We start from the raw sequence: 15,447 nt of genomic DNA, 5'->3' as shown, positions 1-15,447 counted from the left end.
ACGGCAAGCTCTGGCTCTCTGTTCTTCACTCGGGCCCTGCATCTAGGAGGCGGCAGCAGCTGGATGGTTGGGAACTGCAGCCTCTGTGTTTGGGCGTCACCATCAGGAGCTTTTCAGGTCGAAGCTGCAGGAAAGAGGGTGTGTGGCATCCCAAAGGAGGCTGGTCACTGCAAATCCTCTCCCCGTCAGCATTCTTTCCGAGGTGGAGATAGTTAAAACGAACATCCAGGCAGCCCCTGGCCGGGGCTGGAGGAGGGGTGGTGGGTGGTGGTGCTGTAGCAGCCGAAGGAGGGATAGGTGTGCAGATGGGGAAAGAGTCTCCGGGCTCCCAGGAGCAGCTCTGGGCTGTGGAAGGTCCCTGTGGGGGTGACTCCTAGGGCTCCAGAAGAAGCTACCAACGGGAGTTCATTGGGCTTTTTAGCAGGGATTTAGCAGTAGGTTCTCAGCCTCTAGGAACACTTAGGGTGACCTCTGCCCATATCCAGACACTGCTCTATACTTCTAGAAGCAAGGGGCACCCTAGAGCATCAGTTTTTCCAGGAACCAGATCCTGCCCTTCAGTTGGACTCCAGCTTTTGGAGAAATCACCTTTGGGTAATGTGGATGCCTAGTGTGCCCGGGATCCTACAAGCCAGATCGCAACATCTTGCCCAGCCGTCACCCTCCATGACAGACCCCATGTGCAGAAGCGAGAAACAGGTCTCCCCTTGAGCACTTGCAGGGAAACACCAGTGGTGGGGGTGACTTGCCTGCATTTCTTCCCTTAATGAAGGTGGCACCCAGCCCTGCAGAGAGGACTCCAGGATAGCCTGGCTATGGGAGCACACAGATTTCAGAGGGCAGCGGCATATGGCCCTGAAGGGATGACTTAGCCAGGAGGTGAGAGTCAGACCTGCTGCAAGGCCGGGGCTGCCTCAGGTGGGTCGTGCATGTTCTCTGGAGCAGGCTGGTGTCTGTGTAAGGAGGGGAATCAGAGGTGGGGGGCACGAGAAGTCCCTGCCGTGGGGTCAAAGTGGCCAGCACACCCTCCACGTGCATCTCCCTGAACCAGGCCGCAAGTCACTTTCTCACTCTCAGCATCATCGGTTATGTTAACTCCTTAATTTATTTGGTCTGCTCGATGGCCCCACTTGGGCCCACCCCCCCCACACACTTGTGGGGACCACTGAGGCACCACCAGCCAAACAATGCTGGCCTTCCTGCTGCCGGGAGCCCAGGGCTCAACCCTACAGCGAACCTGCACACTCCACACTTAAGTATGGTCTAGACAGCAAGGAAACTCTGGCCAGAGGTGACATCTAGTCCCACAACTCATCAGGTCTATGTACAGCATTTCACATAACACCCCACTGATGTAACAAGATAGTCTGAACAGCAACCGTTCTCCTGCATCACTCCCACCCGCCTCCTCCCCCCACCCCCAATATAACCACCATTGCAGTAAGATCCCAAACCCACTCCTAATCTGTTAAATATGGGGCAAGGTCACACTTATGGGGAGGCAAATCTACCTGTGTTCAAGACCCCCACCCCAGCTCTGGAAGCCAGGATAGAGGGTGTCCCCTGGGCTTTTCAGCACCCACAGCTGTGAGCTGTGGCTCAGGATGTTGGGGCCAGGAGCTCATGGGCTGGGCCAGCCAACACAGGAGGTAGAAGCCAGAGAGCCCGGCTCGGGGAGATGTCCCCCCCAGCACCTCCGCTCTGGGACTCTGCCACCACCTCTTGCCACCCAAGCTGCTGCCTGGATCAGGCACAGTGAGGGGTGAGCATCGGCTGCCACAAGGACAGGGCCGGGAGACTGCTGTGTGAGTGACAGCAGCCAGGATCCTAGAGCTTTCTAGTGGGCAGGGCCTCTTTCCTTCCAGCCCCAGCCTCTTCCTGCACTTGTGGCTGACTGCTTGTGGGAGGCAGAAAGGAAGTTCCCAGCCAGTCTCCAGCAGCTCAGTTTGAGAACACGGGGGGAAGCTCCCCCTCAAGCTGATGTGGCCCCTGGGCCCGGGAGGTGAACAGAAACCAGCCCTTCCCCTGACTCCTGGCCGGACCCACTACAAACCGACTAAGGGACCCTTCAAAACCTACTCCCTTGACCCTGCCCAGGGGAGGGCGGGATGTGGCGTGGAAGGGGGTAGCACCACTGTCACTTCACATCCTTGGATGGCCGCTCACTCCGCCACGCTCCCATGAGAAGTCCTTCTGCACCAGCTGGACCAGAGGCTTCAGAGCCCACAGGCAGGTGCACCTGGGATCCTGCCCAGCAGGTCCAGGTCGCAATGATTAGTGTAAGCAAGAGCCTCCCGGAATCCACTGCCAGGGAGTTCCCGCGTGGTCATGAGTAACAGATTCCTCCTGGCACGGGGACCAGGCTTTTTTTTTGTTTGTTAGTTTGTTTTTTTCTTCACAGCTTTCAGGCGAGTGTTGGATTTACAGACAGTAACCAGGCCTCAGAGCCTGTGGAGGTGGCTTCCCCGGTGCTGCACCCGCTCGCCTCCTGGGGAGGTAGTAGGGATGGCCGGTTCTGCTTCTAAACAAGCTGCCAATCCACAGGAAGCACGGAAGGCCCTGCCCACAGCAGGGATGGGGCGCAGAGGGGGCAGTGCTGGCTGTGGAACGCCCCCCCGCAGGGGGCTGGGCCGGGGCTAGGGGGGCGAGTCCCGGGTCAGGCCATATTGCACGGTCACAGTGTGGTCCAGCTCCTCCAGCTCTGCAGGCAGCGGGATGCCCAGGTCCCCAAGGTACAGGGAGAGGGCCTCAAAGGAGTCCTCCAGTTTGGAGAATGCTGGTCTAGAAAGAAAAGGAGTTGGAGACAGGTGAGATACGGGGGTGGTGGCGGGGGGAGAGAAAGGGTGGCCTAGAAGGCACCCAGGCCTGCGGCTCCACTGCTTCCTGGGTGTCTGACCTTGGGCAAGCCCCTTAACCTTGGTGTACCTCTGTGGGAAAGAGGGGTCGTGTAACTGCGTAGGATGTTGCTGTAAAGGTGAGAGATAATAACACTGGGAGAAGGCTGGTCTGGCAGCTCAGAAAAAGCAAGTCCAGCAGAAAAAAAGACCATCCCAGGTCTTGGAGAAAATGCAACCATCACAGGTGGGACTGGACTAAGTACCCTTTTAAAGATCCTTTCCAGTCCTCAGACTGTTTCCACATCAATGGATCTGCCCCGGGAGGGGCACTTCATAGACTCTGGTAGCCCTTCCCAAGGAGTAAAGCGAACTCCCGGCTCCTAGTGCCTTGGAGACAGCTCAGCTGCCCTGAAACCCGACACCTCAGGCTTACTCTCCCACCTCCTCCTTGATTCTGCTTAGATATCTTGTCACCTTCTTGGCAAGGCCTACTCTATCACCGTGTTAAAAATTATAACTTGCACCCTAAACAATCCTCTTTCCTCGGCTTGACCCCTTTTTCCATAGCATCTGTCACTTCCTCATATGCAACACAGTTTGTCATATCTATTGTTTATCACTCCCCCTTGTTAGAATGTGAGTCCCCGGAGGACAGGCCCCTTGGTTTTGTTCACTGCAGCATCCCAGAGCTTATGAGCACAGCGTCTGGCACGTGGTAGGCACTCAGTAATATTGTCTGAATTAAAGACAGACATTTAGAATGACTGAGAAGGGATATTAGCAAACGAATATTGTGTGGCTTAACATTTTCTCCTCATCCTCTTGTTCTGGTGTGACTGAAGGATTTTGGTCCTTTGGTCCATGAAGGAACAAGATTCAGAGCCTCCCACCAGCAAATCCCAAGTCTAAAGTGGACCTTCGGAAATCATTTAAAAATAAAGGTTATGTACCAACTGGTTATCTTGGGGGGGGGATGGAGCTGGGGAGTGGGGAGTGCTGAGGGGCACACTGCTCAGGAGATTATAGAAAACGTATACTTCCTGTCCTATATATTTTGGTAATGTTTGAATTTGTTTTTTAAAAGAAACATAATTTTTGATAGCAGAAGCACAAAGGTTCTAGTTTTCTAATGCATGAACTTAAAAAGACTCAGAATAACTTTGGTAATAATAAAAGCTATAACCTGAGAAGAATAAAGGTAATTTTAAAAGATTTCTTTAAAGGAAGAAAATGGCTAAACACATAAAGATGCTCACAGTAGTAACACCTATTGTAAGGAGAAACTGGAAAAACCTGAACATCTACATTATGTATATTATGTGTTCATAGTCTCCTAGTGAATTTCACAGTCAACAAAAATGATAATCTGGAATACTGGGTAGTGACAAAATGCAGAGCAAAATGTAAAACTTTTCTCTATTTGACATTATAAATGTACAAAACATATGTATTTGGACATGGACGTGGGAATATGGAAACATGGAGACACTTATGCTGTTAGCATGGTGTAGGTTTGGGTGAATTTCCTGCTGTTAAAAGTTTCTTTTAACAGCTGTCTCTGGGTTATATCCAGGTCACTTGCTATGATACCCTCGTCTCCCGTCCCCTCGACTGGCATGTCAGGGTTGTCAGGCGGCTTTGGTGGTCGACAGCCATCCTCGAACTCAAGGCTTTTGCCACCCCAGTTCCTGGGAAAGGCTTGAGGATGGCTGAAGGCAGGGGCGAGCATCCCAGGACCATGCGGGTTGGGGGACAGGAGCGGATACCAACCTGCTCTCGGGCTCCAGTCTACAGCAGATGGCGGCCAGGGGGAAGAAGGCTGGGGGGCAGTCCGTGGGGACAAACTTCTCCCAGAAGAGCTTCACGTTGAGGCCGAAGTCCAGTGTTCGGGGCAGGCAATCAGGATCTGCATACACCTGCCCGATGATCTGCAGGTGGGAAGACAGTGGTCAGGAATGGGCTGCTGACGTGCAGCCGCATGGCAGGAGAGGGCCATGCTGGTGTGTGGACAGGACAGGAAGGATGGTCAGAAGAGGGAGGTAAAAACCGAGCTTGGAGGGCTCCACCTCCCCCGTTTTTCCAAATCTTGCTAATCCAGACTTGTCTCTCGACTGAGAGTGTGGTTACTGAGGAGGGTTTGGAAGAGGCCTCACTGCAGCAGAAGCACAATATTCCCAACTGGCCTCTGGAAGGGCAGCTTCTACACACCCGACCCTGCCCTGCTCTGTCCTCTTCTGTCTGTGTCCCCTGTCAGAGTTTAGGCCCTGAGAAGGTTGGCGCTGGGTCTGATTCAAGTCTGAAACCCTTTGGCGCCAGACCAGTGCTTTGTACATAGTAGGTGCTCAAGTGATCTCTGTTAGAGAACAATATTTTTAAAAACCTTCCTTCATTATTCCAACCGTCCCTCTTGTCTCCTCTACCACATCTCACTCCGTAGGAAGCACAGAAGCCTTTGAATGTATGTACTCGACTCAGTGCTTCAAGACAGACTGAGCTAAGCTCCTGAGGGCAGGACTCTTTCCGTGACTCACTCTGCACCCCACAGAGCCCAGTGATGTGCCACACGGGCCAGCGCTTCCTGGAGTGGCTGCTTCCCCTTGTTGGGCTGAGGGTGGGGGCAGCACGAGTGCCTGGGGAAGGTGGCACAGAGGGAAAGGCTACATCTGGCCCAAGAGCTAGAAGGACAACCTCCTGCCCTTCCTGGTGAAGTTTCGTGTCCTGCCCACCCCCTTACTGGCCGTGTGACCAAGAGCAAGCCACTGCCCCTTTCTGAGCCTCAGCTTCCTCACCTGAATAAGCCCGGCCCAATCCTTCTCACGGCACCAATGAGACTCGAAGGTGTCAACAGATCTGTGATAAACTACACAGCCCTCCACTGGTGTTGATTTTATGGCAGCTACTCATCTTAGGAGGAGGAGGAGCCCCGGTTCTGACCAGGGGGCCGAGCTGCTGGGCCTGCTGCCTCAGGCCCGGCCTCCGTGCCGGAGCTCACCTCACAGAGGACGATCCCAAAAGAGAAGACATCCACGGTCTCGTCGTAGCTCTTTCCTTGGGGAACACAGGAGAGCAGGCTATTAGGTTTAGTCCCTTCTCTGCTCTGCACTGAGTCTAGAGCCAGGTCAGGCTACAGCCAAGAAACAGGGTTAGAATAGGTTCTGTGGGGATGCCCCAAGGCTGCCCTGGATAGACACCATCTGAAAATCACCTTTCCTCAGTCCTGGGTGGGCTGCCTTAGAGAGATCTTGAGAAACAACACTGCCCAGGATGAAACTGCATTGGATAGTGAAAGAGAATTGGACCAGGGATCATATGGACCCTGACACTGCCTGCTGTGTGCTCCTGGGCAGATTCCTGAACCTCTCTGGGCTGCAGACTCCAGAAAGGGTGTATCGGACCATTTCTGAGGCCTCACAGCCCTGTGCCGTTCAAGAATCCCAGTAAGCATCTCTGGCTGGTTTGAGCATTATCCACAAGGGGGCGCCACACTTCAGTTCTCAGCACACAGAGAGAAGAAAAGGCAATAAACAGCCTGAGCTCTCAGCTACCCTTGGGGCACAAAAGCCACAGTCAGACCTCAGCGTGGGCCCAGGATGCGCCACTGGCCAGCTCGCAGGCCTGAGCTCAGGGAGGGAGGAGTTTATGAGGTCCAGCCTGGCAGGGGATAAAAACCATCTAGCCCTCAGCTCTGGGTACCTGGCCTTACACTTCACAGGCCTCCCCTGAAGCCCCCAGGAGAGATGCGGCCCCGCCTCCCCTCTGGGGCCTCAGGACTCACCATTCAGCATCTCAGGGGCCATCCAGTAGGGGTTTCCCACCACCGTGTAGCGTTTCTTGCGGTCACTCTTGCGCAAGGTACGCTTCTTGGTGGTGGCCTTCTCCACTGGGGGCTTCTTCCTCTCCTCGACTATGAGCCGTGACAGCCCAAAGTCGGCCACCACCACGGTCTTGTCCTGGGAGGACAAGGGCCAGGTTAGCACTTGGTGGGGACATTCTCAAAAGCAGCCACTGGGAAGGGGAGAAAAGGAGTGTAGCAAAGGGGTGTCTTAGCGAACGGGGCTTGGCGTTTGTTTTTTCACTGTCTGCTCTCTGCACAGAGCAGGCTCCCCAGGCCTGGGGGTGTTCTCAGCAGAGGCGCTGGAGCCTGGAGGGGTAAGATTCTGGGACCCGGAGAGTGGAACTCAGAGGCAGGACAGAGGATTTCTTTTGTTTTGTGTTTTTCTCATCCTGCCTTGTTCCCAGAAAGATTTAAGGCCCTGGCTAGAACCAGGATAAGACAGAAAAAGACAAGGTGGAGGCATTCAGTGGGGGGACGTAGGGGAGATAAGCTCTTCAAACAGCTACAAGGCAGTCATGTGGAAAAGGGATTAAGACTGTTTGGTGTAAGTCCAGAGGGCACAGCCAGGGCCAGTAAGTGGACACCCAGGAAGCCACACTGGAAGTCAACAGGAGTAGTAACATTGTAACAGCCAAAGCTGACCAGCAAGGGGGACGGAGGCTGGCCCCAAACCAGTCACTGTGAATTTACTAGCTCTGTGGCCTCGGGCTGAGGCTTTAGGTGCCAAGGCTGTAAAACAGGGTCATCAGTGAATTGCTTTCACCATCACAGGGCAAAACCAGGAAAAGCGACAGGGCTCTCTGTACAGTTAAGGAACTTCTCAAGTCCCTTCTAACCAAAGGATTTCAAAGCTGCTACTGGGAGGAGGTGGGATTCGTCTGCATGTGTTAGGAAGCCCGTGAAAGACAGAGGAGGGCATTGGAGACAGCAAGAGGGGCAAGATAGGAGCCCTAGGTGATACCTCTGGTCTAAAGCAATAGGAGACAGTCTCCCTGGTGACAAGGAGGCCAGGAGGACTGCCCTGGGGAGGCCCAGAGTGGTGGGACATACCAGCTTGATGAGGCAGTTGTGCGAGTTCAGATCCCGGTGGATGATACACATGGAATGCAAATAGGCCTGGAACAGAAGTATGAGCTGAGGCCAATGGGCAGTTAATCAACCAGATGGTGACTCTGAAACTGGGGGCCACAGAACCTGCTCTTCTCCCAGGTCATCCCCACCCAGCTTCAGAACCAACCCGGACTCCAGAGCCCTCCTACTGTCACTCCCTTGTCCCAACGCCAACAGAAAGCCAAAGGCCGCCGGGGCTTCCCCTCTCCCTGACACCATCTCCTGCCCATCCTCTGTTCACTGACCCAACCCAGTGGATGCTCTCTCCTCAAGTCTCTGACTCCCCTGGGCCCTGGCCCTTGCAAGACTCCATCCCCTCTACCCACTTTACTTAGATGCCCCACCTGGGTGCATTGCTCCTGCCCCCTCACACCCCCACCCTCACCCCAGTCTCTGGCTTCAGCCACTCTGGATCCTTCCTGCTGTGAAAGGGCAAGTGGCCTCCTCCTGGTCCAGCTGGCTCTGTGCTCCCGACATCCCCCTCCCCTGAGACTCAGCACCCTCCCTGCTCCCTGTGGTCTAGTGGTGAGGATTCGGTGCTCTCACTTTGACCTCTCCCTCTTCCTATCCAAACGTTTCCAAGCTGGTCTCTACTTGCTATTTCCCCCCTCCAGGCCTCCGCCTCTGGCTCTTGTCACCCTGGAGCCACTTCCTTTTCCTTCCCTTCTCCAGCAAGAGTGGAAGGAGCCACCCCCCAGCCCCCTGCAGCCCCCACAGCACTGCTTCCAGCCCCTGGGCTCCTGGAGCTGCTCACAGGCCCAGGGAGCTCTTCCCGACCTGCCTGCCACCCCTCCTCCAAGGCTGCCCATGCCTCTCCTGAGACACCTGCCCTCGAGACGCCTGTCTATTCCTTCTGGCCTCCTCAATGTCAAAAGCTACCTTCTCCTCACTGCTCACCCCCACGAACCACCAGCACATCAGCCTCAGCAGATGCCTAGCCTGTCCTAGCTCTTCCCAAACCCGTTTCCCGACCATGACTCCCGCCGCCCCCACCGCCCCCGGCAGTCTGGTAAACGACACCACTGTTCTTCTAGGCACCTCAAGGTGCCCCGGGCCCACCTCCCCCCACCCCTGCTCCCTCACTACCAACCAGTCTCCATTCTGACTCCACCCTGCCTCCCAGTCTCCTGGTCCCACAGCCCCACTGTAATTCAGAAACCTGAAAGGTTTCACGACTCCCGACCCAGGTCTCCCTGCCCTGAGTTCTCCCAACTCCCTGCCAACCTACTGACCACACCAGAGTCACCTTCAAAACAGCACAGCTCTGGTCACGAAATGTTCTTGCTTAAAAATCTTGTATGTGTGTCTTTTTGGCTTCCTAAATAAAGTCCGGACTCCTTAGCTTAAACGCAGGGATTTTAATGTCCCCCCTGTCTAATACCGTCTTCATGGACCCCACATGGAACAGCAGCCATTAAAATCTCGGGTTTGGGGGGTCAGACCAACTGACCCAAGCCCCTAGCTCCATCCCTGTGTAGCTCAGCTTCTCATCTGGAACCAGGGCTGTCATGAGGGGTGCTAGTCCCTCAGCACAGTGCCCAGCTTGGAGAAAGCACTCGGCAGTTGTCACTGTCCCCATCGCTGTGACTGGCACCATTCTTTCCCAGTGAAACAGACTATTTCCTCCTCTCTCCTCCCAGCTCTTTGCTGCTCTCATCACCCCAACCTTGGGGCCTCTCTGCCAAGAGGAACTTTCATGGAATTCTGACCCGTCCTTCAGGGCTCAACTAGAACACAATTCCCGCTTCTCTGAATCCCTGGGCAGTGAGGTTCTCTGCTTTCTCCAAGGGCCCTCAGCACCTGGACGCCCCTGTGACAGCAGGGCCAGGCCGCCTCGTGCTAGTTTGCTTCTCCAGTTCGCCTTGCCCATACCCTGTTTGCTCTTGAAGACTGGGAATTCTTTGAGAGTAGAGTTGTAAGCTGAGAACAGCCAGCTGTGGGCAATTTTCACTGGCACAAAGAGAAGCTTGATAAACAGGTGAAGGACCCAGCCCATGCAGGCTGCCCAGGACAGGGTCTCTGCCTTTCAGTGCCTGCCCGCCATTCCTGCACCTCTCCTGACCCCCCAATCCCAATACCCCTGCTCCGCTGGCAGGGCTGTTGGCAGGACTCACCATTCCAGAGGCGATGCCTTTGGCAAAGCTGACCTTCTGCTGCCAGGGGAACGGGTCCTACAGGATGGAGGAATGCCCATCAGAGGCTTCTGGGCCCTGTCCCACTTGTGGTCCGGGCCCCATGGGTCAACATGATCTGCTAGCAAACCCTCCCTGCCTGTGTCCAGTCCCACCCAGCACAGCCCTTTGTAGGCAAAGCAGTGGGCCTCTCTGGCCATCACGGTTCCAGAGTAGTGGTGACACAGGTGTCCCACAGACAACCCACCAAGGCTCTCGGGAACTTTGGGGGTGGTACGCTCACCACGCTGCGCAGAAAGTCCTTCAGCGTGCCCCCCTCGATGTACTCCGTCAGCAGGTTCAGCTTCTTGTCCTTGTACAGCACGCCGATGAACTTGAGCACGTTGGGGTGGTCCAGGCTGCGCATCACCTTCACCTGCAGGAGGGGAGGCCAAGGAGGGGGGGTGGTTTCTTTCTCACCCCTTCCCTCCAGGGAGTCAGCTTGACAAATGTGACCTGCATCTCCCACCTCCTATCTCATGTGCTGTGGAAGAAGGCCCCAGGTGGATGGGGATGGCCTCCCAGGCCTCACCCCTGGGACCCTTCCTTTCTAGGAGCTGTATCAGGGGAACTGGAGTAGGAGGACCCAAGGCCTGGAGGGCAGCACCCAGTGGAGCAATGGAGAGAGGTGGGAGAACCGTGTCAACACTCAAGGTGCCAGGCTCCCCCGGCACGGCGTTCAGGTGGGGTCACAGCATCGAGCTGCACTGAACTGGTCTGTGTTCATGTCCATCACCCCACACTCCACGAGCTCCTCTGAACCACATCTTGCTGTACCCAGCTCATGCTGTCTTTAGTGTTTATTGCACAAATAATTATGCTGTAATTTAGAGGGGGCAGGGACGTTCCTCTAAATGATTTTTTCTGCCTTAAGAAAGCGACTCTAAACTGTTTCCTCTTGAAATCTTTTTTTTTTTTGGTGCCAAAAGCCGGGATTGAAATCATTATTTAGTAACAACTTCCATCTTCCAACACTGACATCAAACTCCTAACCCCCACACTCCCCGTCTTACCTCAGTCAGAAAAGTCTTCTGTGTCTCCTCGTCACACCGAATCAACTCCTTCATGACCATCACTTTGCCAGTGGCTTTGTGTGTCACCTAAAAGGAGGGTGACTGTTACTGGTGCAGAGACCAGAGGTGGTTCTGGGGAACTGTGTGAAAATCGATGTAACTGGCCCTCCCATCCCCCGGAGGACACACTGAAGTAACTGGATCAAACTGACAGAGCTCATGTGTAGAACACACAGCACGGGCCCCGGGGGGACTAAGAGGGGAGCACACCCTCCTCCCTGGAGAGCTGGGCATGCACAGAAGAGAAGCAAGAATACAGAAAAGGGACATGAGGGAGGAGGTGGCGGGGGTGGGCTGCTGCCAAGCCAAGCAGGGTCTCTGGTCACCTGACATAGAAGCGTGTCCCCTAGGGGAAAAGGAGTCTGGGGGCAGGAGGGTCAGTGCCACAGACATGCACCAGGGAGCTGGGTGGGTCGGGAGTGAGCTCTCCAGCCCCACTGCCCCGAAGGCTGAGACACATGGCTTACCTGACCCCCCCTCCCAGCTCTCAGCAGAGGAGGAGGAGAGAAAGAGAGGTTAGTCCCCAAGACTGTTCAGCAGGGAGGCAGGAGCCACTCCCAGCACCGAGGCCTCTGAGCACCTAAAGACACCCACTGACTGGAGGCGGGAGGGCCACGGGAGAGCTCGTCCCCACCCGGGGCTCCAGGTCCACCAAGCTCACTTCAGCAGCAATGCTGCCCTTTGGTGGCCTGGGAGGGCAGGGGTGCGGCCCTCACACCATCACCTGCAGCCAGGAGTGAGGTCTGGTATCCTGCAGGGCATCAGGGAGGCCATGTGATGAGAAATCCCCAAAAGAAGGTGAGAGGGCTGGGGGGCAGAGAGGTGGTACAGCTGCCACCAGTGCTCACCTTGATTGCCTGCCCAAAGAAGCCCTTTCCCAGGACCTCCCCGTGGATCAGGTCACACGGCCGGAAGATCTGCTGCGAGTAGCTGCTGGAACAGCGGAGGGATTCTGAGCGGCTGATGTCACGGCTGAGCAGGAGGGGCTCCTTTGGGGAGCTGGGGCCAGGGGACTTGGAGATGCTGTTACTGCGCCTGATGATGAGGAAGGATGAGGGTAGGGACAGGGCAGTCCTCAGAGACCCGCCAGGAAAGCCTAGAAGCAGGAACCTCAGGTCCGCCCTGTCTGTTCCAATGTCTGTAGTTAGGGTGCTGTGATGGGGGAGGGGACTCTAACATCAGACAGATGTGTCATCTAGGGGCTGCAGACATCTGCAGCCCATTTAAGCATGGTAAAATCACATTCAAAGTGGGAACCCTGAGTATCTCTCACCTGGAACGATGGACTAGACTCTACTAGCTGACAGCACTGTTGATGGAAATCCACCGCCTTCCGTGCCTGCCTGATTTAAGCCCTGACTGGCTTAGAGCGACAGCCTAGTACCACCCCAAACAAGCAAATGGGATTTCGGATATTTTGCACATCTTTGTAGTACCTCTCTGCATTTCCCGAATTTTAAAATAATAAGTGTGTATGATTTTTAGAGCAATAAAGCCACTATGTTTATGACATTTTTTTTTTTCTGGCCATGCCTCGCAGCTTGTGGGATCTTAGTTCACCAACGAGGGATTGAACCCGGGCCCTCAGCAGTGATAGCTCGGAGTCCTAACCGCTGGACCGCCAGGAAATTCCCTGTTCCTACTTGAAAACCTAAAACTTTAATTCACCTCTTGCTTTCTAGTTTTCAACGTCTTTACACTTATTAACCCTATCTGTGCCCCTTCTCCAGCCTCTGAGCCCCACGCTTCCCCCACAGGCCATGCTATCCTCCGGGGTCCAGCACTGCTGCCTCCTGTCCAGCTCAGGTCAGTGGACAGAGCCTGACCCTCTGGTTTCTAGGGAAACCTGGCAGACAGCTGGGTCCCGGCTATGAACTGTGATCCCTGGGGCGGGGGAACTGGGTCAGCACAATCCTCATAGCCCGTCCCTGGCCAGCTGGTTCCCTTCCTAACTCTGCTGGCCTCTGAGAGCCGGCTCCACCTCGTCCGAGGGCCGGGCATGGGACAGCGCAGAGCCGGGGTGGGAAGTGGCACCTCAGGGAGCGTCTCCTCAGTGTCCCTTCCAGATTCTCCTTGGTGTCCAGGGGGCTGAGGGTGTCCGAGTGTCTGGCATTCTTCATGTGGGGAGAGAGCCGTGCATCCAGCCGCAGCTGGTCCAGGCGCTGGGAGACGGGGTCATGTTCAATCAAGAGCTGAAGCGTCTGGCTCGTCTGGCTAATTGCATCTTCTACCTGTGGCCAAGAGCAGTGTAAGGCTGGCTCCACAGGCTGTCCCATTGCAGGCCACCCACCGTCAGTCCAGATGACCCAAGCCCAGTGTGGCCTCCAGCTGCCACTAGCCACACAGTGCCCTCTGACAGTCTGGCAGGCCATCCCTGCTGCCCTGGTAACGTGCCAGGCTGACAGAGGAGGTCACTAGTGGTCACAGGCTCACTGGCAAGACAAAGAGATAGACTGGGGGTGGGAAAAGGTAAAGGCCATGGCCTGATCTCCTGGAGGGTCTTTTCCGTGTCCCACCCCCATAGGACACACTGTACCTCTTCCACTCGGAGTGTGCGGACGGGGGTCCCATTGATCTCCAGGATGCGGTCCCCAGGGTGGATGGCATTGCGGTTGTTGGGACTGATGTGCATCCGGTTGACCCTGGGCCAGACAAGAGTTGAGGCGGGGTGAAGGCATCTTTAAAAAGTGTCTGACCAATTTCTCTTGTGCAGGGAGGGCTCATCAGGCTCCAGGCCCCTACTGGCCCCCAAGGCCCAGGCCACTCACAGGGAAAGGCCACACCTTTCACAGGGTGCCCTGTCTCGGTAAAGGGCACCCCCACTCACCCAGAGGCCTAAGCCAGAAACTTGGACAGCACCCTCCCCATGTGGGGTTCCCTCACTGCCCCCCAACCCTCACCATCCTGAAGAATCCTCCATCACCACAGTGACCAACATCCCTTGCCTGGATCTTGCATCAGCCTCCTAACTGGTCTCTGCACCTCTAGGCCTGCTGCTCTCCCGTCCCACTTCGACTGCAGCCATCCTTCTAAAATGGTCACCTGGTTGTGTCACCTAGTTGTTTAAATCCCTCAATAGACCTGCTGAAGTCTTCATAATCCAGGCTCTCCATGACCTAACAGACCCCCTCTGGCTACTCCCAACCACCCAATCTACCCCAGACACAGCCACAGACTCCCACCTCAGCCCTGAACACAGTTCTAGGCTTAGAGCAGACTTCACCTCACTCCCCCAACCCCAGGACCTCCCCCCTCTGCTGTGAGCACCCAGTGCCCAGCACACAGTAAGTGCACAGTCACCGTCTGCAGGGTTGGCAGCCACAGTGCCTCATTACTGTTATTAGGCAGACAGACTCTTCCCCCATCTGGTCGCTGGCCTGGACCTAGGATGGAGTCTTAACCTCTTTCTCCTCCTTCCTCCATTCACTCACTCAACCAACGAAACAATAATCCATGCACACCCACTATGTGCCAGGCACTGTTCCAGGCCCTGGACACGCAGCATTGAATAAGACTAAGTTCCAGAAGGAACTCGTGAGGAGGACACATGATAAACAAACATAACCAAGCCAGATAATTTCAAAGAGCAAACGTGATCTGAAACTTGACACTTGAAAGGTGAGCGATTCTGGCGTTAAGTATCCGGTGGGGAGGAGCCTAGGCAGGGAGAACAGTCAGTGCCAAGGCCCAGGCACAGTGACAGCACAGTGAGCCCAGGAGGAAGAGACGAGATGAAGATGTGGGGAGCTCTGCTAAGACTCTGGGGTTCCGATCCCCTCAAGGCCCATCTGTGGGCTCTGCTCAAGAACCCCTGCCCCAGACACTCACTCTTTTACTTGCACGGTGGTGGCGTAGTTGGAGCAGGCACTCTCCACGGACACAGAGAAGCCCCGCCTGCCCTCGGTGGTGGCCGGCATGGAGATGTGTGTGACGGAATAGGGCAGTTGGTCCTGGACAGACTCTGTGGAGAGCCTCTCAAACATGGGTGCCAGCACCACCTCGTTGTGGCACTTCCCACTGCGGGAGGAGCAGAAAGGGGGCTGAGAACCTGCAGCCCCACCTGGAAGCCCCCATGTGGCTTCAAGTAACAGTATCCATAGCCCCATGTTCACTGCCCTTGCCTGATTCCAGCTGGCAAGAATAAGCAGCCTGGGTTCTCTGGGGTAGGCTGGGACTGGGGGAGAGACGGCCTGGGCTCTCTTCACTCTGCCTCTGCCTCAAGTTAAGAACTGGGCCTCAGACTGACTTTTTTTATCGACAGAGGCAGTTGGACTGTGTGAGTTCTAAGGGGTCTTTGCCTTTAATGTTCTGGGATTCTTCTCCGAGAGCGCCCTCCCAGGCACTCTCTTCCTCTGGGAGGATTGCAGGGCAGTGTGGTTATTCTCCCAGTAGGTAAGGACAGAGGGCAGAGACGTTACTCA

General features: G+C 55.4%; 1 protein-coding gene across 3 annotated transcripts in view; it reads right to left on the bottom strand.

Moving 5' to 3' along the window:
* Positions 1-1,082: 1,082 nt before the first annotated feature.
* Positions 1,083-15,447, bottom strand: part of LIMK2 (LIM domain kinase 2) — a 54,663-nt gene continuing 40,298 nt past the window's right edge. For all 3 annotated transcript variants that reach the window (XM_082641413.1, XM_082641415.1, XM_082641414.1), the window contains 12 exons: positions 14,855-15,043; positions 13,563-13,668; positions 13,061-13,257; positions 11,875-12,061; positions 10,967-11,053; positions 10,198-10,329; positions 9,897-9,953; positions 7,723-7,788; positions 6,613-6,787; positions 5,830-5,885; positions 4,608-4,765; positions 1,083-2,781 (listed from right to left, as the gene is read on the bottom strand). In XM_082641413.1, the coding sequence (XP_082497539.1) occupies positions 2,637-2,781; positions 4,608-4,765; positions 5,830-5,885; positions 6,613-6,787; positions 7,723-7,788; positions 9,897-9,953; positions 10,198-10,329; positions 10,967-11,053; positions 11,875-12,061; positions 13,061-13,257; positions 13,563-13,668; positions 14,855-15,043 (1,555 nt within the window). In that variant the 3' untranslated portion in view covers positions 1,083-2,636. The remainder of the gene's footprint in view (positions 2,782-4,607; positions 4,766-5,829; positions 5,886-6,612; positions 6,788-7,722; positions 7,789-9,896; positions 9,954-10,197; positions 10,330-10,966; positions 11,054-11,874; positions 12,062-13,060; positions 13,258-13,562; positions 13,669-14,854; positions 15,044-15,447) is intronic.

This window comes from Mesoplodon mirus, assembly GCF_964341445.2.
Source record: "Mesoplodon mirus genome assembly, chromosome: 13".
Taxonomy (NCBI): domain Eukaryota; kingdom Metazoa; phylum Chordata; class Mammalia; order Artiodactyla; family Ziphiidae; genus Mesoplodon; species Mesoplodon mirus.
This window is presented reverse-complemented; position numbering and strand designations above follow the sequence as displayed.